Consider the following 23,210-nt stretch of genomic DNA (forward strand, 5'->3'; position numbering starts at 1 on the left):
CTCATCTCCACCGCAGCCGGAACCTCCCGCTGCGGTAGATGTGGCAGTGAGGCAGATCTCTGTAGCGTGCAGATCTCTGTAGCGTGCAGATCTCTGTAGCGTGCAGATCTCTGTAGCGTGCAGATCTCTGTAGCGTGCAGATCTCTGTAGCGTGCAGATCTCTGTAGCGTGCAGATCGCTGTAGCGTACATATCTCTGTAGCGTGCAGATCTCTGTAGCGTGCAGATCTCTGTAGCGTACAGATCTCTGTAGCGTGCAGATCTCTGTAGCGTGCAGATCTCTGTAGCGTGCAGATCTCTGTAGCGTGCAGATCTCTGTAGCGTGCAGATCTCTGTAGCGTGCAGATCTCTGTAGCGTGCAGATCTCTGTAGCGTGCAGATCGCTGTAGCGTACAGATCTCTGTAGCGTGCAGATCGCTCTAGCGTACAGATCTCTGTAGCGTGCAGATCGCTGTAGCGTACAGATCTCTGTAGCGTGCAGATCGCTCTAGCGTACAGATCTCTGTAGCGTGCAGATCGCTGTAGCGTACAGATCTCTGTAGCGTACAGATCTCTGTAACGTGCAGATCGCTGTAGCGTACAGATCTCTGTAGCGTACAGATCTCTGTAGTGTACACACCTCTGTAGTGTATAGACCCTGTAGTGTACAGATCTCTGTAGTGTACAGATCTCTGGTACTCATATCGCCAGTACACAGTGCATGCGTCTGCTGATATTTCAGAATCCGAATCTTTATATTTTTTTACTGGAAGAATCCGATGAGCTAGAAAGATAATTCCACAGCTGCCCAGCACCACAACAGCCTTCTTTCTTTCTTTCTCTCGCGTGCCAATTGATCGACCCTCTTCAGCCCACGGCCGCCTCTCCCAGCACTCCGAGACCTTTGTGCCGAGCGCTCCGTCGTCTCCGCCATCGCACTCCCGGCTCCGCTCTGACCATCTAAAACTCCCTCTCGACGCTCACGACCCCCTGGATTGTCCTGCCCCACAAGACCTTATTCAGGGCCTCCTGATACTCTCAATATTATCTCGGTCTCTATCATTTGAAACCTCAAACCTCCCGTCAACGTCGCACCGCCCTGGATATCTTTTCACGCGGTCGCACCGCAGATGCCCAACTAAGTCATCCCATCTTCCTTCTCCCTTCGCTAGTTTTTGGCCGATGTACAGTGGGGGGAAAAAGTATTTGATCCCCTGCTGATTTTGTACGTTTGCCCACTGACAAAGAAATGATCAGTCTATAATTTTAATGGTAGGTTTATTTAAACAGTGAGAGACAATAACAACAACAAAATCTAGAAAAACGCATGTCAAAAATGTTATAAATTTATTTGCATTTTAATGAGGGAAATAAGTATTTGACCCCTCTGCAAAACATGACTTAGTACTTGGTGGCAAAACCCTTGTTGGCAATCACAGAGGTCAGACGTTTATTGTAGTTGGCCACCAGGTTTGCACACATCTCAGGAGGGATTTTGTCCCACTCCTCTTTGCAGATCTTCTCCATGTCATTAAGGTTTCGAGGCTGACGTTTGACAACTCGAACCTTCAGCTCCCTCCACAGATTTTCTATGGGATTAAGGTCTGGAGACTGGCTAGGCCACTCCAGGACCTTAATGTGCTTCTTCTTGAGCCACTCCTTTGTTGCCTTGGCCGTGCGTTTTTGGGTCATTGTCATGCTGGAATACCCATCCACGACTCATTTTCAATGCCCTGGCTGAGGGAAGGAGGTTCTCACCAAAGATTTGACGGTACATGGCCCCGTCCATCGTCCCTTTGATGCGGTGAAGTTGTCCTGTCCCCTTAGCAGAAAAAACACCCCCAAAGCATAATGTTTCCACCTCCATGTTTGACGGTGGGGATGGTGTTCTTGGGGTCATAAGCAGCATTCCTCCTCCTCCAAACACGGCGAGTTGAGTTGATGCCAAAGAGCTCCATTTTGGTCTCATCTGACCACAACACTTTCACCCAGTTGTCCTCTGAATCATTCAGAAGTTCATTGGCAAACTTCAGACGGGCATGTATATGTGCTTTCTTGAGCAGGGGGACCTTGCGGGCGCTGCAGGATTTCAGTCCTTCACGGCGTAGTGTGTTACCAATTGTTTTCTTGGTGACTATGGTCCCAGCTGCCTTGAGATCATTGACAAGATCCTCCTGTGTAGTTCTGGGCTGATTCCTCACAATTCTCATGATCATTGCAACTCCACGAGGTGAGATCTTGCATGGAGCCCCAGGCCGAGGGAGATTGACAGTTCTTTTGTGTTTCTTCCATTTGCGAATAATCGCACGAACTTTTGTCACCTTCTCACCAAGGTGCTTGGCAATGGTCTTGTAGCCCATTCCAGCCTTGTGTAGGTCTACAATCTTGTCCCTGACATCCTTGGAGAGCTCTTTGGTCTTGGCCATGGTGGAGAGTTTGGAATCTGATTGATTGATTGCTTCTGTGGACAGGTGTCTTTTATACAGGTAACAAGCTGAGATTAGGAGCACTCCCTTTAAGAGTGTGCTCGTAATCTCAGCTCGTTACCTGTATAAAAGACACCTGGGAGCCATAAATCTTTGATTGAGAGGGGGTCAAATACTTATTTCCCTCATTAAAATGCAAATCAATTTCTAACATTTTTGACATGCGTTTTTCTGGATTTTCTTGTTGTTATTCTGTCTCTCACTGTTCAAATAAACCTACCATTAAAATTATAGACTGACCATTTCTTTGTCAGTGGGCAAACGTACAAAATCAGCAGGGGATCAAATACGTTTTTTCTCTCACTGTAGATGCAGAGCGACGACTGAAATTTCACATCGAGGTTGTCGAGCCAGATTAACCGCGTCAGGAGGGAGCGGAGTCATCGCTGCGACGTCTCCTTCATATTTGTGGGTCGGGGATTGCGTCGATAGATGCCGTTACGGTCTGTTCTGCGTGACCGCAGTCGACACACTGCTACGCGAGGTTTTTTTTGTCACATCTGTGCATCAGATACCCGCATCTCCTGCCATGGTTTGTACAGATGCGATTCATGTTGGACCATGAGCTTCGTGGAAGATGGAAACCAGGGATCTTCTGCATTTGGGGTCTTCTTGTAACGCAGTCGCACTTAGCTGTCGTACCAAGCCACCCTTTGTAGATGTTGTGGGTTTACTCTCCAACACACCGGTGTGCTGAACTTGTAACGAATTGGCGTATTTTGTTTACGTGACAAACCTTACTAATTGGATGTCGGGTGGTGGCGGGTTTAACGACACATTTACGTGTACGCGCTCTAACCCAACAATCTCGATGATGGCCAAGCCGTGGACAACAGCCCCGCCTGCCGGTGGCGCCGCGAGCCGCTTGCCAAGCGGGGACACTCGCATCGACTCGACGACCTCCTCACGAGTTTTCCCACTTCGCTCCGAGCGGCGTGCCGTTCTCTAAGGAGAGCAAGGCTCCAGGAGAAGTGGAGTCGGCTCTTCCTGCAGCGGTAGAGCAGCGTGCAGCAAAGGACCTGGTGCAGGCTGTGGCAGATACAATTCTATCCAAGGGCCATTGCCCGAATCGTCAGCCCACGTATTTTCCCATTACACTGCGGTGCCAATGATGCACGTGGTGGTCACGATTGAAGAAGACGACGTTGTTGTTGTTGATGATGATGATGGAAATTAAGCGGTCACTAATGGCTGCAAGGCGGTCCCACGTGAATCCCATTCCATGCAACACAAGAATCGCCAAACACCGACTGCTAACGCGCGGCGCGTTTGGCGACGTGAAGAACCGAAGTGACCGCAATGCACTCTCACGGCCAGCACCACCCACCGACGACACTCGGCAAGAAACATCGCAGCCAAGGGTATCAAGTGTTCAAAGAGAAACCGCATTTACTGATCCACACACTCGTGTCGCCGGCAGTTGAAAACAAGTTTTACATCAAACGCGTTCCTAACTATATGCTAGGGCTGAACGATTTGGGGGGAAATATCTAATTGCGATTTTTCTGACATTGCGATTGCGATTTGCCATTACATTTTTTAAGTCAAGCTTCAGTTCAATATTCAGTGTAATAGATTTAAAACACGTGGAGCATTACCACGTGATACCATAAAAATATAAACTGTTCTATATATTCTAATGCAAAGATGAGAACTTAAAATATATTAATTGCTTCCAACATGTATTTATTAAAATGTTTTAATTGAAATAGAACAATCAAACATAGAACAGATGTTAAGTTAAATAAATAAAGTTAGAATAATAATCAATAAAACAATTCCAATAAGAAAGTAGTAGGAAAATAGGTGTTTCTCCTTTTTTTCTGGCAACAAAACAGGTGTCAAGTTGTTAAAACACCAAACTGAAACCTTTTTATAAGGAATCATGTCTGCATTAACCACAATACTTGTGGTCAGAATGCAAACAAAACACTCTGGTAGTATATGCATTGTCCTTGAAGCTGATTGGTCCACACCAGAGACAGCTTTCTTTTGAGCCTCGTCTCAAACGGTGTTAGACCAGAGGGGAAAACCTATTGTTATATTTTGGTACTGGCAAAGGAGGTCCCATGAGGTAGAAAGTAATAGGACTTTTTAAATCACAAAAAAATCTCAGCCTTTGCGATTTGCTAATGGCATTGTTTAAAAATTGCGATAACTCGATGTAAAATCGATTAATCGTTCAGCCCCACTCTATACCTTGTAATTAAAATAAACATTGGAATCGCGACGGCTACATCGAGACGCAACGTAACACTGCATTACAAAATCACAGCAATTCGAGCGTTGGCCGCCTCACGCGCGACCGCCACCGTGGTGGTGGTGGCCGCTCCTGCTGCTGCTCCTGCTGCTGCTCCTGCTGCTGCCGCCGCCGCTGCTGCCGCGGTGTCCCCGTTACTCGGAGCTCGCTCCCAAAGCCCTCGTTCATTAACACTCTCGACACCTCGCGTCTTAATCACCCCATTGGGATCACACAGCCGCAGCAGCAGCAGGAACAGCAGCCGCAGCAATCATCACGCACCACGCCTGCAAAATAATTGGCGAGACACTCCTGAAAAAGTCTCACGAGACTCAGGATTTCCTCGGTAAACAACCGCAATAATGATATTCATAGTAATCTCTAGAAAACACGGACAATGGAAATGCTTGAAAAATCTTGGACCCGTTGCGAACACTGCCATTTTGCAAACTTTCCACCAAACATTAGCAGAAGCTCTTTGCTGCCAACAACAACGTCCACGCCTCCTCCCCTCGGACCAAGCGCACGAGTTGCTGGATCAGGGACTCGCCACCACCACCGCCGTCTGCGTGGTGGAACAAAAGTGTAATTTCCCCCTGGAGCGTCCACAGTCACAAGCACGGGGCGGAGGAGACCGGCGGCCGCGGCCGTCGTCCCCACTGGGCAGAGGCCGAGGCGGTGCGATCCGGCAGCTCTGCGAGCGTTCCCTGGGACACCCACAACACGCGCGCCGCCGTGTCTTGGCAGCCGGCTTCACTTGAACAAAGTTCAACATTTATACAGCGCACACATCCCACCCACCCACCTCCTCTACCTCTTTATATTTGCTCAGGTTCCTTGGTGACGAAGAACACTGCACGTCCCCATTCGACACCCCACGTTGCTCGTCACGATCGACTCTCGTGGCTGCCTGGGCAACCACGAGAGAACCTCATCGTCCCCAGAGCGCACTGAACATTATTACTGCTGCCTGCTGAGCTGGGTGGGTGGGTGGGTGGATGGGCGGGAGGGAGATGGGAACAGGGCCAAGGCCCAGAAGTGATATGTACTTTAAAACTTTTCCCCGCTTTAATCAGTCTGGAAACAGCCAGAGCAATGACAATGGGCACCCGCCAAAGTCAGACGTGCATTGGAGAGGGGGCACAGCACAGTGGAAACTATTTCGGCGCCACGCTGCCAAACGTGGCGTCAAACACAGCCCCCGTGCATCACGGTGGTGGCAGCGCTCACCGACGTCAGCGGGGCAAAGCCGCGGGTCAGCGCTGTGGCAGGTGGCTGGCGTGGGACGGGCCGCGACCCCCGCGTGGACGTGGTCGCGAGACCACGCCGCTACGCTCCCGCCAGGAAACATCCCTGCGAGGCGTCCAGGCAGCTCGCGCGTGACGACGACTCGCGTCGACGCCCGCCGTTGATGTAGGCACGTTGCATGCACGTTGAACGTATGTCCGTGTGTAGAACTTCTTTCACGCCGTACGTAGCCAACCGTGCTAATTGGCGGTTCTGGGGAAGTGCAACGATGTTGTAAAGACGGAGCTCGCGACATCGCTCGACTCTCTGTGCACAGTAGCGACGGTGGGAGCTGGGAAAATGGTACCAACTTTTTGTTTTGCATCTTTCATAATCACATGGGGACGAGGGGAGGGGGGGGGTTGAGACGGGGGGCGCACGGTGCTGCTCTGCGTTGGCCGCCGCTCGACTCGCGAACTAGCAGCGTCACCAACCCACGCTGACCAGCAGAGTGAAGTATGGTCACTTGCTCGCCACCATGATGGACACGTTGGAAGGGGAGGGGGGGGGGCCTTCATCCAGCAGTGGATTATTCTGCGTGTACGGCTGCGAGGAATCCGTTTACATCGTTGTGCGCGTGTGCAGGGGGTGCCACGTTACACGCGTGTGGATTCGTGCGCGTGTTTGTGAGTGCCGAGTGGTGTGGGGCGCGCGGTGGCGGTCGCGTGGTTTGTATTGCAGAGTGCACAAGCGGTTTCGTCCACGCGAAGTTTAAAACTGATGTGCAGGTTTTAACTTGGATCGTGCCCTCGATCTAAGAACAGTGTTTTGTTTCTTGGCAGCGCAGCGCTCGGCCCTCTGCCAAAAAGCGAGAGGTCTCGGGGGCGAGCGGTCTTCTCCATCAGCGGACCGACACGCGGCTGCGATTGGTTTTGTGCCGTTAGGTGGACCCCTTCTCTGCCCGAATCTCGGTGTCAACCATCAGCAAAGTGTAAACATCATTGCTGAAGACCGGAGAGAAGTGTGGGTATGGGTGGTTGTACAGGTGAGAGCACAGGGGGGTTTTCCCTTTGTTTTCGGGGTCGATTAGGTCCCAGATTTCAGGGAGGCTGCAGCCCGGCCTGCGAATTGACACAAAAACAGACAACACGCGTGTGCTTGTCAACGGCAGCGCGCACGCTAAGGACGTGCGCCCAACATAACGCAAACGCCCCGATCTCTCTCGCCCCACTCGCAACGTCGCATTTATACCCGCAATTCACGATCATCTCGTTATATTTGCCAAGCATTCATTAAATCAGAGTTAGTTACTACTGACCCTAAGATAATGAGGTACACGTGTGACTATGATTATGTTTGTAAAGTTTCAGCGACAAGCCAGTTTTATTCCAGTGTAGTTTTATTCAGAACGGTGTCTCTGGTCCTGGCACAGCACCCCCAGCCGGCACAGCGAGAGGACAATCTCTACGCGAACCGGCAGGACACGAAGCGCCTATTCAGACTTTTTATTTATTTGGACCCGTTGCCAAAACTGCCACGTCGCACACTTTCCACCAAATAACGGCAGAATATTTTTGATGCCAACGCACCCAGGCCCCTGGGCTCGAATTATAACTCGAGTTGCTGGATTAGATAGTCAGCGTAAACATGACGGCGTGAGAATTGGCGTGAGAGATGAGTTTCTAGAGTGCTGGCCATCCGTGACAAAAGCAACGACACACCCCCACCCGCCCCAGCGCTGTCCGGGCTCGGCATGGGTGCACACTCACCGAGACAGACGCCAGAGCCGCCTACGGGATCAATGTGCCGCCGCAATGGGCAGCTGATAACGCGCGATACGCACTGTACAAATGCCAACTATGTAGGATTATGTGGATTGAGAATGTGTGTGTGTGTGTCTACGAGGTTGCGAGGAGCGGTCGTGTAGCGGTTAGCGCTACGCTGCATTACAAACCCGGCGACACGAGTTCAATTCTCGCTCACAGCCAACACCGGTGACGATAATACGGGAGGCCCAGGACCGGTTAACCAAGCCTAAAATTAGTACCTGGCACGGTTTGTAAACTTCGCCACAGGGGAGACAAAGGCGGCCAGGCGTGGTGCTGGCCACCCACCCCCTTTGCGTGCCGTGCCGGCCTTCATAGGTGCCACTCGCTAACAGAACTTGCCACTACAGTCTGTTAAGGCTACACGGGGGAGCTTTGTCTTTGTGTACGAGGTGTCGTCACGTGTTTGCTAAGCGTCACCAAACATCGTTGGGACGCCCTAGCAAACGAGACGTTCGATCTCAAGGGATTTTCTAGGTTAAGTATTTTCTGAGCAACAACAACAATAACGATGACGACGAGGCCCAGGAGAGGCACCTACTTGGTCCGGCGTGTACACCACGAGTCCTCCAGCACGAGGTAGTCCACGCCCATCTCCTGCAGGATCCCCTTCACCTCCGCCGCGCCCTTGCGGCTGTACACCGAGTAGACTTTCTTCGTGCGTGCTCTGCCCAGGCATGCGCGGTCACCACAGACCACCACCAATGTCGCGAGTCACGCGGCGAATGCACTTCCCAGGGCCCTACTGTCCGCGACAGCTGTAGGCTCCGCAGAGACGCATAAACCTTCTCATCATCTGTAAAGTCTATGCGGAACCGCATCCTATTTTGTGTGAATTTTTCGCAGATAAGATGAGTGATGTGGCAAGTTTGCCCGATTATCACCGGTGTTATCCGCGACATTTTGCCACGAGAATTCAAATCGGAGGATCCCGCCATATCGATCCCCCGCATCACGGTGAACGAAGGTGCTCCTGTTCCTTCAATAGGAGCGGGCATGACAGTGTTGACTGGACAGCACCGTCCATTAACGAACCGACTGCGATCAACTTTAAAACACCCAATTGTTAGTCCATCATCCCCCCCCCGGGGTGAATAAAATGGGTACCACCTCGTGAGGGAAGTCACGAGTGGTTTTCCTATGGATGGGAGTGAGGAATTCCCACCACTGGCTCTGCAGGGCTGTTAATGGCATTTTGAGCTCTAAATCACTTTTAATTGGCTAACGCGATCAACGTAAATACAACAAAATTTACATCCCCGAAAATTACCAAGAAGAACCAAAGCAATTTGACAATCCAAGCATGTGCCATGGACGTTACTTCACCTGAGACCGGCGTCTTCATAATGAGGGTGGTTTACGATCGCCCGGCCTGTGGAGAGTTTGATGCTGGCCATTGTGGGCATGGCGCCGGCGAACACGGCGTCTGTGGAAGCACCACACGCCAGGCGCAGCATGGCAGCAGCACGGCAAGCGGCTACGGTTACGAGCGTCGGGCGGTCGCTCACACAGACCCAACGCGCGAACCGCATGGCAGCGCACAGAGCTCGTAGCAACTTCATCTGACGTGGCTTTGTTCGTTTAATCGGGGTGGTGTGATGTGGTCGCGAGTGCAAGACTCACAAGTGGATCCCTGTAATGTCACAATCGTGGCCACGTCCCGCGTTGAAACCACTGACCCCAATGGGGCGGTTAAAATGGGCACCGCTTCGCGGCGCGGCAAGGGCGGTCGCGCGTTAACTGGCCCTTCCCACGGGAACGTACAATTTCCATCAACGCCTCGTGCCGTCGCTGGCAACGAGAACCTGCCCCCGCTGACCAGATCGAGTAGGGAGACCCACCGTCGCGTTTCGAGGCATCGTAGCCGACAGGTGGAGAAGCGCGCCGGAGGCTGTTTGACTGCGCTCACCCTCCGGCGTGTGGGACTTGATCCACGTGACGAGGTCCTCCTGCTCCACGTTGCTGAACTCGCCCACGTTGGCCCACTGCGCGTGGATGTTGCTCGTTCCCTGTACGCTCATGAGGGCCACCGTGACGAGCGCCAGCCCGTGCGCCAGCCACTTGCGACGGGGCTCCCCCAGCGTCTGCCGCAACGGGGGAACGTCGCACGCGCCGCCCCCGGTTATGGGACGACACGCGGGACGGCACCACAAACGCGGCGGCGAGCAGAGATACGCGTCCGATCCGATCGCACGTACGGGAAAATGTGTCGCGTGCACGAGCAGACATGGTTCGCGACGCGGGCTCGTGACGCGGCCGTCAGTTACCTTCTTCGAGCAGAGCAGGGAGGCCATGAGGCACAGGTGGGGCGTGAGGAAGAGCTTCAGCCTCATGATGAGCACGGCCATGACGGCGAAGACGATCAGCATGAGCGCGTGGAACACCAGCTGCCCAAAACAACACAGCACGCACGCCATCAGCGGCTAGGCGCACGCACGCACGGTGGGGCGAGCGGCGCTCCTAGGCCCCGGCGGTCTCGTTTCATAGAGCGGCCCGACCACTCAGCTTGCAGTGACGCGCAAACCTCCTGATGGTTCCAGCTGCCTCCTGCCCACCCACCTGCTCGTTTACCATTCACGCGACGCGACGTTCGGTTTGAAAAGAGACGACGACTCACCTCGGCATGATGCGACTTTGAATCGGCCTGCCTGTGGAACAAGAACACGCGTGAGCACTGCGGTCACGCCGCGAACTGCAACACGATTCGCAGAACCGTGCGGTAAACGGCCGATTTGAATCGTGCAAAATTTATTTTTAAATTGTGTTCATTACATACAACCAGGCAGTTTTGCCAGTGGAGATTTTTTCCTCATCGTTTATAAAATTACTTCTTTTTCAAATGTTTACCATCAACCAATCACAAAGAATGTTAACTTGCACAATGTTAGTAACAAACACACAACGGTTTGGCACAAATTTCTGCTAATCCCACAATTAGCATCGGCTGATGCAACGGACGCTCGATTGCCGATGACGCACTCAGCACACGGAAGCTCGTGCCGGCTGCGGCTCACTCACTCACTCTCACATACAAAAGACAAAGAACCCCCGTGTACCCTTTAACAGACTGTAGGGGCAAGTGCTGTTAGCGAGCAGCACCTATGAAGGCCGGCACGGCACACGAAGGGGTGGGTGGCCAGCACCACGCCCGGCCGCCTGTCTCCCCAGTCGCAAAGTTTACACACCGCGCCAGGTACTCATTTGAGGCCGAGTCGACCTTGAGGAGGCCAAGGACCGGTTCAGGTAATCGTCACCGGTGTTGGCTGTAACCGGCAATCGAACTCAGGTCACCGGGTTCGTAGTGCAGCGTAGCGTTAACTGCTACACTACAGCTCACACTCACTCACTCTCACTGGCTCGCACTCAGTCGCTCACGTCTCACTCACACTCACTCAGGCTCTGCAGCAGCTCCCTTGGGTACCGTGGCGTGATGAGGGCTCAGTCTTTCCTTATTCATCTAAATAATAATAATAAACAATACGTTAAAACATTGCAATTAGGTTGTATTACTACGCTCGTTTACCCAGCAAAGCCTCACCATGTCTCATGAGGGAGGGTCCTGCCAAGTTTTCGCAGTAGGGGGTGATGATTACCATGAATATTACATGAGACATCCACTCCACAACTGTACTTGTGTCAAACATGCATATTCCTTATTTAATGTGCCCAGAGTCCGAACACTTTTTCAGGAGGGTCCTGCATCGGAATGTTTGGCCAATACCGGTTACATTGTGGGTGTTTAGAGACCGGAGAACCAGCAGGAAACCTAAGCAGAACAGGGCAAGAGGATACAAACTCCGCACGGGAAGGAGCTCGCTCTCAAGTAAGATATGCACAGGATGATCACACCACAGTCTCTCTGCATTTACCGTACCGTACTATTACCCAGCAGGACGAGGCAATGAAATGTTTAACAGCACGGTTTGAAAGTCACAAGAGAATCATCTTACAGTGGGCCGAGTATCACTTCTCAAGGAGAAACAAAAAAATCGATTCCGTGCCGAGCACCACCACTGAATTCCCTCCGGAAGGAAAGAGTGCAGGGTTCGTGTATTCGTGTACGAGATGTAACCGTCACGGTCGTCACACCCTCACCTGGGGAGGAGAAGTAAGCCCTCTGTCGAGGACTCTGCTTTCAAACGGCACAAGGAGAGGAATTCGTAAACTCTCTTGACACAAGGTACAACCACCGCGTGCGTATTCCGGGATGCTTCGTTACAACATCATTACGTAATTATTATATGAATACGTTTCACCCTTCATGGCGATAATACAGGTGTTAAGGAGTTAAAACACCAAACAGACACCTTTTGCAAGGAATCGTGTCTCCATCAACTACACGTACTTCGTGTTCGCCTTTTGGAGTCCTCTGTTTGAGACTAGGCTGTAAAGAAAGTTGTCTCTGGTGTGGACCAATCAGTTTAAAAGACGATGCATAAACTACCAGAGCATGCTTTTGGTTTGCATGTTCACCACAAGTACTGTGTGTGGTTCATGCAGTGACATGATTCCTTGCAAAAGGTGTCTGTCTGGTGTTGTAACATTTTAACACCTGTTGTATTTCCAGAATGGGTAAAACCTATTCTTATATTTTGATGTTATATTTTGATACGTAACTATTATTATTACGATGATGATTAAATGACTTACGGAGAAGGAGAGCTCCTCAACAGCGCGAGTTTATCCTTGATTGCCTGCAATAGACAGAGTGCGCGGCTCGCTGGCAGTCCGTTTGTATGTATGTATGCATGTTTGTATGTATGTTTGTATGTATGTTTGTATGTACGTTTGTATGTATGTTTGTATGTGCGTTTGTATGTGTGTTTGTATGTATGGTTGTATGTGCGTTTGTATGTACGTTTGTATGTATGTTTGTATGTGCGTTTGTATGTGTGTTTGTATGTATGGTTGTATGTGCGTTTGTATGTACGTTCGTATGTACGTTTGCATGTGCGTTTGTATGTACGTTTGTATGTACGTATGTTTGTGTGTACGTTTGTATGTATGTTTGCATGTGCGTTTGTATGTATGTTTGTATGTGTTTGTATGTACGTTTGTATGTATGTTTGTATGTGCGTTTGTATGTGTGTTTGTATGTATGGTTGTATGTGCGTTTGTATGTACGTTTGTATGTACGTTTGTATGTACGTACGTTTGTATGTACGTTTGTATGTATGTATGTATGCGTGTGCGTTAGTATTTATGTTTGTATGCGCGTTTGTATGTACGTTTGTACGTACGTTTGTATGTACCTTTGTACGTACGTTTGTATGTATGTTTGTATGTACGTATGTTTGTACGTATGTTTGTATGTATGTTTGTATGTACGTATGTTTGTATGTACGTATGTTTGTATGTATGTTCAACTTCGTTCGCACCGCGCGTAGCCAACCGTGCTAATCGGCCGCACGAAACAGCAGCCGGGGAGACGGCGACACCGTACGGTGCGCTTCACGCTTCACATCGCGCCGGGCGGTGCGGTGCGGGCGCCGCCCCCCCCCCACCCCCCTGACCTTGTAGACGATGATGGCGAACACGACGAGGACCGCGGGCAGCAGCAGCGTGGCCGTGTATTTGTGCACCGTCTGAAATAGACAAATAGAGGGCGTGCAAGGGGGAGCGAGGAGGCGATCTCCTTAGCGCGAGCTCACGACAGCGGGGCGTTCGCTCCCCCCTTCCGTTCAGGGTCGCGAACGCGGCTTCGCTCGGCCGCTGTTGCCACGACGACCCCCCCCTCGTACCCGGGAGGCGTCGGACTCCGGCGTGAAACAAAAACACGAGAGCGCTTCGTCAACTTTGCTCTGTGTTGCCGTCGTCGCATTCAGAGATTGTGGGCGGCCCTCGTTGTTAGTCGGTTCTTCTCTGAAGCCTGGCCGTGACGGACGCGTTTTAAACGAAACCCTGGAGCCCGCATTCACAGGCGTATCAGTTCGCAGCAGCACTACGGCCAACCAGGCGCTGGGATGGGCATCCACTCTCTCCGCCTTCAGTTTAACACGAAGGCTTTCGCGACCAACGTTATCCACAAGAGGTTTTTGGGTTAGATCACGTGAATAGAAATGCGTCGTTAAACTTGCCACAACCCGACACAGCCAATTAGTGAGCTTTGTCACGTAAACAAAACACGCCAATTAGTTACTGGTTCAGCACACCGGTGTGTTGGAGAGTAAACCCACAACATTTACAATAAAAGTACCACGTTTCGCCGGTCATTACAACTAGCATCATCATGCGACAGCCAGAGTTCTGGAGAAATCCTCCTCCTTCGTCAACCCGCTGTGACCAGCAGGGTGAAGCACAGTCAAGTAACAACCTCCTGCAAATCAGGCCCCACATCCAGCAGTGGAATGACCAGGCCGCGGCATGTGTACGCTTCAGCAGTCTGCCTGTGGGTGTCTCAGGAAGCACGGCGCTCCGGAGGGGAGCCACCTGATATTCCATGAAGTCGAATTCGGGAGCACAGGTGTACATCTGTGTGTCGAAATCCTTGTAGCCCGTCAGCTTGGACTTCAAGATGTTGAAAATGTGGGCCTATGGAGATGTCACCAAACAGAAATCAGCGTTGGCACATTCACGTGAGAGTTGAGTACAGAGTAAACGTCTCTGTAAAGTGAGAGTTGAGTACAGAGTGAACGTCTCTGTAACGTGAGAGTTGAGTGGAGAGTGAACGTCTCTGTAACGTGAGAGTTGAGTACAGAGTGAACGTCTCTGTAACGTGAGAGTTGAGTGCAGAGTGAACGTCTCTGTAACGTGAGTTGAGTGAACGTCTCTGTAATGTGAGAGTTGAGTGCAGTAAACGTCTCTGTAACGTGAGAGTTGAGTGCAGAGTGAACGTCTCTGTAACGTGAGAGTTGAGTACAGAGTGAACGTCTCTGTAACGTGAGAGTTGAGTGGAGAGTGAACGTCTCTGTAACGTGAGAGTTGAGTACAGAGTGAACGTCTCTGTAACGTGAGAGTTGAGTGCAGAGTGAACGTCTCTGTAACGTGAGAGTCGAGTGGAGAGTGAACATCTCTGTAATGTGAGAGTCGAGTGGAGAGTGAACGTCTCTGTAACGTGAGAGTTGAGTGCAGAGTGAACGTCTCTGTAACGTGAGAGTTGAGTGGAGAGTGAACGTCTCTGTAACGTGAGAGTTGAGTGCAGTGAACGTCTCTGTAACGTGAGAGTTGAGTGGAGAGTGAACGTCTCTGTAACATGAGAGTTGAGTGCAGAGTGAACGTCTGTAACGTGAGAGTTGAGTAGAGTTAACGTCTCTGTAATGTGAGAGTTGAGTGCAGAGTGAACGTCTCTGTAATGTGAGAGTTGAGTGCAGAGTGAACGTCTCTGTAACGTGAGAGTTGAGTGGAGAGTGAACGTCTCTGTAACGTAAGAGTTGAGTGGAGAGTGAACGTCTCTGTAACGTGAGAGTTGAGTGGAGAGTGAACGTCTCTGTAACGTGAGAGTTGAGTGCAGAGTGAACGTCTCTGTAACGTGAGAGTTGAGTGCAGAGTGAACGTCTCTGTAACGTGAGAGTTGAGTGGAGAGTGAACGTCTCTGTAACGTGAGAGTTGAGTACAGAGTGAACGTCTCTGTAACGTGAGAGTTGAGTACAGAGTGAACGTCTCTGTAACGTGAGAGTTGAGTGCAGAGTGAACGTCTCTGTAACGTGAGAGTTGAGTGCAGTGAACGTCTCTGTAACGTGAGAGTTGAGTGGAGAGTGAACGTCTCTGTAACATGAGAGTTGAGTGCAGAGTGAACGTCTGTAACGTGAGAGTTGAGTAGAGTTAACGTCTCTGTAATGTGAGAGTTGAGTGCAGAGTGAACGTCTCTGTAACGTGAGAGTTGAGTGGAGAGTGAACGTCTCTGTAACGTGAGAGTTGAGTGGAGAGTGAACGTCTCTGTAATGTGAGAGTTGAGTGCAGAGTGAACGTCTCTGTAACGTGAGAGTTGAGTGGAGAGTGAACGTCTCTGTAACGTGAGAGTTGAGTACAGAGTGAACGTCTCTGTAACGTGAGAGTTGAGTGGAGAGTGAACGTCTCTGTAACGTGAGAGTTGAGTGGAGAGTGAACGTCTCTGCAACGTTAGAGCTCACGTCGTCGGCTACTCCCAGCAGGCGGCTCCAGGCCGTCTTTATGACGAAGGTGACTGCGAGCCACATGCCCGCTTGTGCCACCTGCGGTGTTTGCGAGCACGTGGGCACAGCACGCATTAGCTCGCTTGGCCAAGACTAGATTATATATATACACACGTTCGTTTAAATATAGATTTGTTTGGCGAGTTGCTTGTGGGAGGGCAAAGTGTGCGTATTCCCACATCTTAAAGATGTCTCGCACAGCGTTGAAGAGTAGGCCAAATACCCTTTAGAGGGGGCCCTTTAGAGCTCCCTCTAAGAGACCCTTTCTGCCAGCAGTGACACTAACAAGTCATTGTAGGCCTGCGCCTTGACTACTCCGTTGTACGGTTTGGCAGTGAAAACTAATGTTTTTATTGAAAGAAAGAGGATATCTGCTCTATACAATAAACCATGAGAATGTAACGGGCAGATTGACTTGGAAAGATATTAAAGAGGAATGGATAATAAATGTGAATGGATTATATGCGTTTGTCGGTGGCAACAATCTGCACAATGCCAGCTTTACTGAGAGAGTGTAAAACACCAACTCACCCATCTCAACAGGTCAACCCGGGAAATCCTATTCAGCCACGAATGCAGACTGACGACCACCTACCAGCAAAACAAAACACCTGGTTCCAAAACGTGCTCAACGGTATTTTTAAGGCACAACTCGAAATCTAGAAAACATAAATAAATATCAATGCAAATTTCTTAACACAGAGAGCACAATGGCCCAAAACGCGTGAATGGATCGTGATTTAGAGGATGCAGAGGCTGGTGTGGCGCAGCGGTTGCTGGTGGCGGACCCAGATGGCGACGAGGGAGGCGGCGTAGAAGGAGCTGAGCAGCATCTCGTTCCCGAACATGAGGGTGCAGGAGACGACGAGGCACAGCTGTCGAGAGACGCGGAGCGCGGCGTCACTTTCCTGAGGGCCCCCCATCAGACAGCCCCCGCGGCGCCGCGCGCTTCGAACAAAACGGGCGATCGTTTCAATTCGCGCGCTCACCACGTTCAGGAGAACAAACGTCTTCATTTTCTCGGCATCGATGTAGCCCAAGATGTAGACCGCGAAAAGGCACGCGACCTGAAACGACGAACGCGCTTGGTCAGCGACGCGATGATGACGCCGCTTCCGGTTCGCCATTTAAATAACGAGACTCGACATCGGTGGGCGGCGAGCGAGCGAGCGGCACCTGCGTGAGCAGGACGAACTGTGCAAACTGCCAGCACAGCACGAAGCAAACGGTGGCGCCAGCGAGCATGCCCAGGGTCAACTTTTCCAGCTGTGGCTTCCTGCACACAACACACGACGGACGGACAGGCAGAGGCGCACACGGAACTTGCAGCGGACGTTCATCATGTCTGCCCGTTAAACTGATCCACAGCGGGCTCTACCACGATGTTTAATTTTCCAAGAAAACTTGTTTACCCCAAAGTGAGCCACTAAACCGCAAAGAAGAATGAGGATGGCCACTGACCGGAGAACTCTGGTAACCAGCAGCATCTGCAGCACCAGGAATGGGTAGGAAAAGCTCTCCCGGAGTGGTGGGGTCCACATGACTCGCGTTGCCTGGGGCAGCACAAAGACCAATCAGCAAAGAGCGCCGTGGCGCGGTGCCATCGAGACGCTGAAGGTTGCCCCGTTTCGCTTTCTGGTGCTTGAGCAGGTGAACCTCACCTCGCTGTGGTTGAAGAAGAAGGACAGGACAGCCACGAGGCCTCCAGCGACACTCCCACTGCAGCAAAACAACACGCAATGTTCGCTATGCACTTGTAAAATTGCTATGTCCATGCGCCATACATAGTTAAGATTATGGATTCTTATAGACAGGCTTATTTGCGATGCACCAACCATGCTTACAAACGCGAATCCAACATCTAAAGTGCTTAATTTACTGCATGTAACTTTACACGGTCTAAATTTGCACGGGCATTGCGAGGGAGTTCTAATATCCACGCATTGGCATCCGGCACTACTTATTCAAGGATGTGTTGCCAAGGCCAATAAATCAGTAACGCATTTAGAAACAATTTTAAGTGCCAGCTGGAGTTGGATGAAAGCGTTTCCAGTTGTCAGTGGTAACTACCTCCTTGGGAGACACTTATTCAACACATAAGGTTTGCTAAAGAACCTGTGGTCTGGCCAAAATTGAGAGATTTTACTTTACACAGTCAAGCATGTGTTTTGTTTGAATATTAAATGTAACGATTCATCACTGCACCTTGTAAATAATAATTGCGGAGAGCGTGTCGGGAATTCTGCGTTCAATGAACTTGGGGATCCCCACAGAGGAAGCAAGCGGTGTGACGACGCATGGGTGGCTTTACCTGAGGTATGTCCCATAGAGGAAGAACACGGACATCATCAGGCCATTCAGGAAGAAAACCATGTTTACGTAGAAGTACGCGATGTCTCCCATTCCTCGAGAGACACAGAGAGGGGGACAGCCACGGTTTTCCAGCAAGCACATGCGAGTGTAATTTCATACACGAACGTGTGCCATGTCTGTTATGAAATAAAACGTAGGATTTATTGGTCAAACGCTACAGTTACAATAATAAAACCATCGGCTTTCGTTGATGTGCCGGGAATAAAAAGACTATGATTAATAAGCAAGAATCTGCGAGAGAGGGAACGCCGCTTGCAACGTGAACACACGACCCTTGTGAGGGCTGTACCAAGATAAATAATCAGTCAACACACGCCGCCACCGCCTCCTCCAGCTTCACAGATCCGTCTCTTCACCTACAACAATTACAAGCATCCCATCAGCCTTCTGAACGTGATTATCACGGCGTTCTGAACGTGATTATCATTTCAGTAACATCGGTTTTGACATTCAGTATTTCGTCAGCAGTCAGGAAGCTTAAAGCATAGCTGGTGAACCGCCCAACGTCTGTATGTATATACGTTGAGATTCTTTCGCACCGTACGTAGCCAACTTTGCTCATAACAGGTGCGAGGTAAGGAAAACAACCTAAACACAGAACGTAGTTTATAGGCAGGGACCATTTCTGTTACATAGGGGTCCTAGTTCAAGGCCAAAATTTACAATACATAACACATAAAAAAAATCGTTAAGCATTATTGTTAAGCATATGAGTATCAAAATAGTGTGCATGCATCTGTAAAGCAAATGGGTGGTACTCTAAACTGCCTGACATTGTTTATCAGGGTGTAACCACGTGTCTACGTTGTGGATATGAATTGGCAAAAACGTCTGCGCTGGTGGTGGGATGCGTGAGCGGGATGGGGAGGAGGGGGGGCGATTGCCAATATGGCCACTGGATTGGTCCTCACGGCGACCCAGGGGAAGTCCTAAGAGCAGTTGGAGGGAAGCTGTCAGGGCCCATTTTGGAGGTGGCTGCGTGTTTATTCTGCAGCAGCTGCGCCATCTTGCTGAGGGGAGCGTGCATTGGTAGCGGGGTGCTGTGGGCGGAGGCATCAGCAGTTTTGGCCACGGTGCCGTGATGATGAATCATGCACAAGGCAATCGTTGTGCCGAGTGGTAGCCGCATACCCTCGCAGCTGGAGATGGCACTTAGCATGTTGCCACGATTCACGGTCCAGCACTGCACAGTCTGGATTCCCAGGCTGTTCGTCACAGCCAGGTACGTCCGGTACATGCCCCCAAGAATTACCTGGTAAAAGTACAATTTTCCTTGTTATTCAAAGTGAATGCTTTATTTGAAACATATGTAAGAGATTTTAAGTTGACTTTATTTAACCAGGTGAGAACTCAAGAGACCAGGATGAGTCTCATTTGCAAGAGTGAACCGTGTCACCCAAGTGACAAAAGCAAAGAAATAAGAATAAAGTACAGCAACAGGAGCAAAAAAAATACAACAGAAATCGGGGCTAAAACGACCACGATACTGCGAGTAAAGCTTTAAAAAGGTATTCATAATTTATAGCTTCAAGTCATTCAGAAAACCATCACACTTTCTCCAGAAATCAAGACAGCAAGGAGGGGATGTTCTCGCCTCGGGGTAGAGGTTGAACCGTTTGAGGGTGTTGATCACTTGCGGGTATTCGGTCAGTCGGTCGCGCATGATCATGTCCAGGCCAGACCAAAATGTGGGTGCCTCTGCAATGGTCTTGTAATAGGAGTAATACAGGCCCTGCACACGCATGCAGAGAACAGCAGCAACAAGAGTAGCAGCGTACGCATCATGCCCTACGCTACAGCCAACCGTACTAAGCTATCAAAACGGATTTGTTATTAAATTATAGCTGTCTTGGGGAAGAGGTAGCACAGTAGTAAGCACAACGTGCTCCTAACCAAGTGACCTGAGTTCAAATCCCAGCAGCCAGCATCAGTTCTAAGTGATATCTGAACCAATGATTGGAAACACCTTCACCGACCCACACTGACCAGCATGGTGAAGTATGGTCAAACAACACCCATGGCCGCTGATTGCCAAAGGTCATACATTATTACATTTACTGTTGCTGTATTCATCTTTATTGACATTCCATTTGAAATTTAAAAGTGTGGTCCACCACAATGCGACCACAAAGTGCGTGATAGAGTTTACGATCCTCTGGGTATTTAAGCTACACAGCGTTGATGCGGCGGTCAGCATGACGCTCCGCGAGTCTGCACGGGCACAATTGGCAAGTTGCATCTCAACTATGCCTGGACTATACTCATATTCATCAGCCTGTGGGAGGAATGTATGACCGGGTATGGTGGTGGTGGCCAGGGGCGGAGCCAGGGGGGGTGACAGGGGTGACATTCTGCGTATAAGTGTACGACACTCGGTCTGGCGGACTCCGTGCAACTGCATTGTCAGAGTGTGTCGCCAACCGATGGCGTCTAGTTCAACAGCCTGACTCTCTAATCATTCTTGAAATTAAAATTTGTTGAATGTCACCCCGGCCTGAAATCCTGGCTCCGCCCCTAGTGGTGGCGGTCACATCAAGCGCTGCTGTGCCAGTATTATTGGTGCTCGCGAACAAGAGTGGATTTGGCTAAATGTGTGATTTTTTTGGTGGCCCTGAGACAGTAGTTTAAATTCCACATTTGCATGGCTGGGGTCAGTATGCCCACAAGATGAACGCCATTGATTTCAAGAGCAGAAACATAATCCGTGTGCAGATAAGTACATGGCAAATTAACGAAAACAACATCGGGTGGTGATCATCAGCATAGCAAGGTGAGCGAGACAACCAGGCCCTGCAGCGAATTCCTCACCATCTCGGTCCGGAAGGTGAGCTCCCGTTCGAGGGTCGACAGGTGGGAGAAATGACGGTCATTCTCAAACAAGCTGCTAAGATGGTACCTGACACCACCACACAGCAGAGGCGACCGTTAGCGCCAGAAGCAGAGGGCAGCCACGTCGTTCACACTTAAGCGACACCACATTTCTGGGAGGCTCATTCAGAACACACGGGAAAGCGGCAGTCTCTCCCCTGCCCGCCACTCCCCTGCCCGCGGGCTTCATGGGTAGCCCCGACTTCAACATCTGCGAAAAACGAGCTTCTTAGCTCATCGGATTCCTCCTGGAGTGCAAATAAATATTCTTTAAAAAATAAAACTGTATTCCGGGGTAAGCCAACCACTCCGGGTGGCTCCGCTCCCTGAGTCGCGCGGCCTTTTGCCCCAGGTCGTGAGTCGAGGTCTGAGACGAGGTCTGAGTCGAGGTCGCGTGAAGCCACGGGGTCGTTGAAGGTAACCAAAAGCCCCATTTCGGTGCAACGCTTTGGGGCGCCGATAGAGACTTTCTGTAATACCGGGACTGTCGCGGGCCACACAGCATGACGCCTGGTAGGTAACTCTGCAGAAATAACACGGCGATTAAAAGAGTGCAATACGTACCAGTGCACGAGTCCAAAAGCTCCAGCTGTGGAAAGAGAACAGAGCGGGCTGATTTAACCGACATCGCCCGCGCCCGACTCCGGCTTGACTCCTTTTGAGCTCCCCTCTAGCGGAAATCTTTCGTCCAACAGTGGCGTGAGCCGAGGCCACTGCGGGGCTGCGCCGTTACCGCGTGGGGCTGGAGGTTGGGGTGGTGGTGACCTCTCTGGCGCGCTCACTCCTTGGGCTGCTGCTCCGTCGCTAGCCTCGACCACCGAACACCACCACCGTGGTGGCGGTGTTTCCCACCCGCGCTTCACGCCAACCCAAGCGGGCGCGCGTCTCGCCGGGAGCGGCCTCCCTCCGTCCACAAGGGGCGCGCTTGTGTCGGGGTCGCCTCCCTCGGCTGTTCAATCCCAATAGCGGCGAGCAGCATTTTGGGGGGGGGTGGGGAGGGTTTCACAAGCCAACAAAACCCTGAGCCCGGGGTTTCACCTTCTGGGGTCTCATCCGCAGAGGCAGGCTCTTTAGACAAAAAGTTCGCCGGATTGCCAGAAGTTTGGGAAGCTCATAAGGGGCGCTCCTCCTCCTCACGACTCGGCCGCGGGGCCGCAACGTAAGCCTCGGCCTAGCCTAGGAGATGCCCCGCGGAGCGAGGGTTGCGGGCCGGTGCGGTGTGGTGAGTGTGGTGGGTGGGGGGGGTCCCAACTCACCCAGCGCAGCGACGAGGGCGAGGCGGCCGTGGCCGGCCAGGCGGCCTCGCTTGCCTCTGGGGCCCACCGCCTGCTGCGGCTTCCCCTGCTTGGCCGCGACCGCTCGCGCTGCGCCGCGAACTTTGCCGCTTCGCCTTCGCAGCGGCGGAGGAGCCGGCGCGTCGCTGCCGAGCGGCTCCATGGATGGGGGGCGAGTGGGTGGGGGGGAGTGGGGGTGGGGTGGTAGTGGGTGGGGGGGGAGTGGGGGTGGTAGTGGGTGGGGGGGAGTGGGGGTAGTAGGGGGTGGGGGGTAGTGGGGGGGAGTGGGGGTGGTAGTGGGTGGGGGGGGAGTGGGGGTGGGGTGGTAGTGGGTGGGGGGGAGTGGGGGTGGTAGTGAGTGGGGTGGTAGTGGGGGGGAGTGGGTGGGTGGGGGGGAGTGGGTGGGTGGGGGGGAGTGCGTGGGTGGGGGGCTCCGAGCTGACCGCGGGATGACGGCGATCGGCTGCTGCTGCCGGTGACGTCACGGCGTGGCTCCGTGCCAGGCTAGGTGCACTTTGTGGCCGCGTGGAGTGCGCTCGCAAATGCAACCGCCGCCACCACCACCCTCGTCGACTTGCTCGCGTGCTCAGCCCTCCGCTCGTCGTCGTCGAGCGTCGCTCCTCGGCCCTCCGCCCTCCGTTGTCGGCGGCTGCCCCCAACTGCCCAGGGGCGTCCTTCGCGAGCCCCCTCCCCCATCGAGGCCGATCTGAACTCCGCTGGTCCCGGGGTCTTCGGCAAGTCCGCTCAGCTCCACATCTCCCTGTGCACCACGGCATCAGCGTGTTGCACATCTGCTCAGCAACGTGCGACCATCGCTCTCGATCCTTG

General features: G+C 51.8%; 1 protein-coding gene across 2 annotated transcripts; it reads right to left on the reverse strand.

The window, feature by feature from the left end:
* Positions 1-3,828: 3,828 nt before the first annotated feature.
* On the reverse strand, positions 3,829-22,570 carry DPY19L1 (dpy-19 like C-mannosyltransferase 1). 2 transcript variants are annotated; one of them, XM_076068728.1, is made up of 24 exons: positions 22,365-22,570; positions 21,673-21,697; positions 21,049-21,136; positions 19,835-19,972; positions 19,372-19,492; positions 18,179-18,272; positions 17,529-17,586; positions 17,329-17,420; positions 17,044-17,143; positions 16,857-16,934; positions 16,656-16,742; positions 16,399-16,458; positions 15,826-15,906; positions 14,186-14,287; positions 13,270-13,341; positions 12,407-12,450; positions 11,852-11,885; positions 11,149-11,213; positions 10,374-10,404; positions 10,024-10,143; positions 9,666-9,840; positions 9,083-9,182; positions 8,298-8,423; positions 3,829-7,051 (listed from the first exon to the last, which is right to left on the reverse strand). In XM_076068728.1, the coding sequence occupies exons 1-24, from the start codon at positions 22,543-22,545 to the stop codon at positions 6,871-6,873; spliced, it is 2,253 nt and encodes a 750-aa protein (XP_075924843.1). In that variant the 5' UTR covers positions 22,546-22,570; the 3' UTR covers positions 3,829-6,870. The 2 variants fall into 2 exon arrangements, with proteins under 2 accessions (XP_075924843.1, XP_032824408.1); XM_032968517.2 differs by having other exon boundaries at positions 11,852-11,888.
* Positions 22,571-23,210: the final 640 nt, after the last annotated feature.

This window comes from Petromyzon marinus, chromosome 2, assembly GCF_048934315.1.
Source record: "Petromyzon marinus isolate PM22_M1 ecotype Great Lakes invasive population chromosome 2, UKy_Petmar_22M1.pri1.0, whole genome shotgun sequence".
Lineage (NCBI taxonomy): Eukaryota > Metazoa > Chordata > Hyperoartia > Petromyzontiformes > Petromyzontidae > Petromyzon > Petromyzon marinus.

Excerpts from the sequence above, each read along its gene's own strand:
- DPY19L1 (XM_032968517.2), bottom strand. The coding sequence starts at position 22,545 with ATGGAGCCGCTCGGCAGCGACGCGCCGGCTCCTCCGCCGCTGCGAAGG. Across the intron at positions 18,273-19,371 it reads TGCCATCTCCAGCTGCGAGG|GAATGGGAGACATCGCGTAC; the intron begins GTATGCGGCTAC and ends GTGTCTCTCGAG. Across the intron at positions 17,144-17,328 it reads CTGGTTACCAGAGTTCTCCG|GAAGCCACAGCTGGAAAAGT; the intron begins GTCAGTGGCCAT and ends TGTTGTGTGCAG.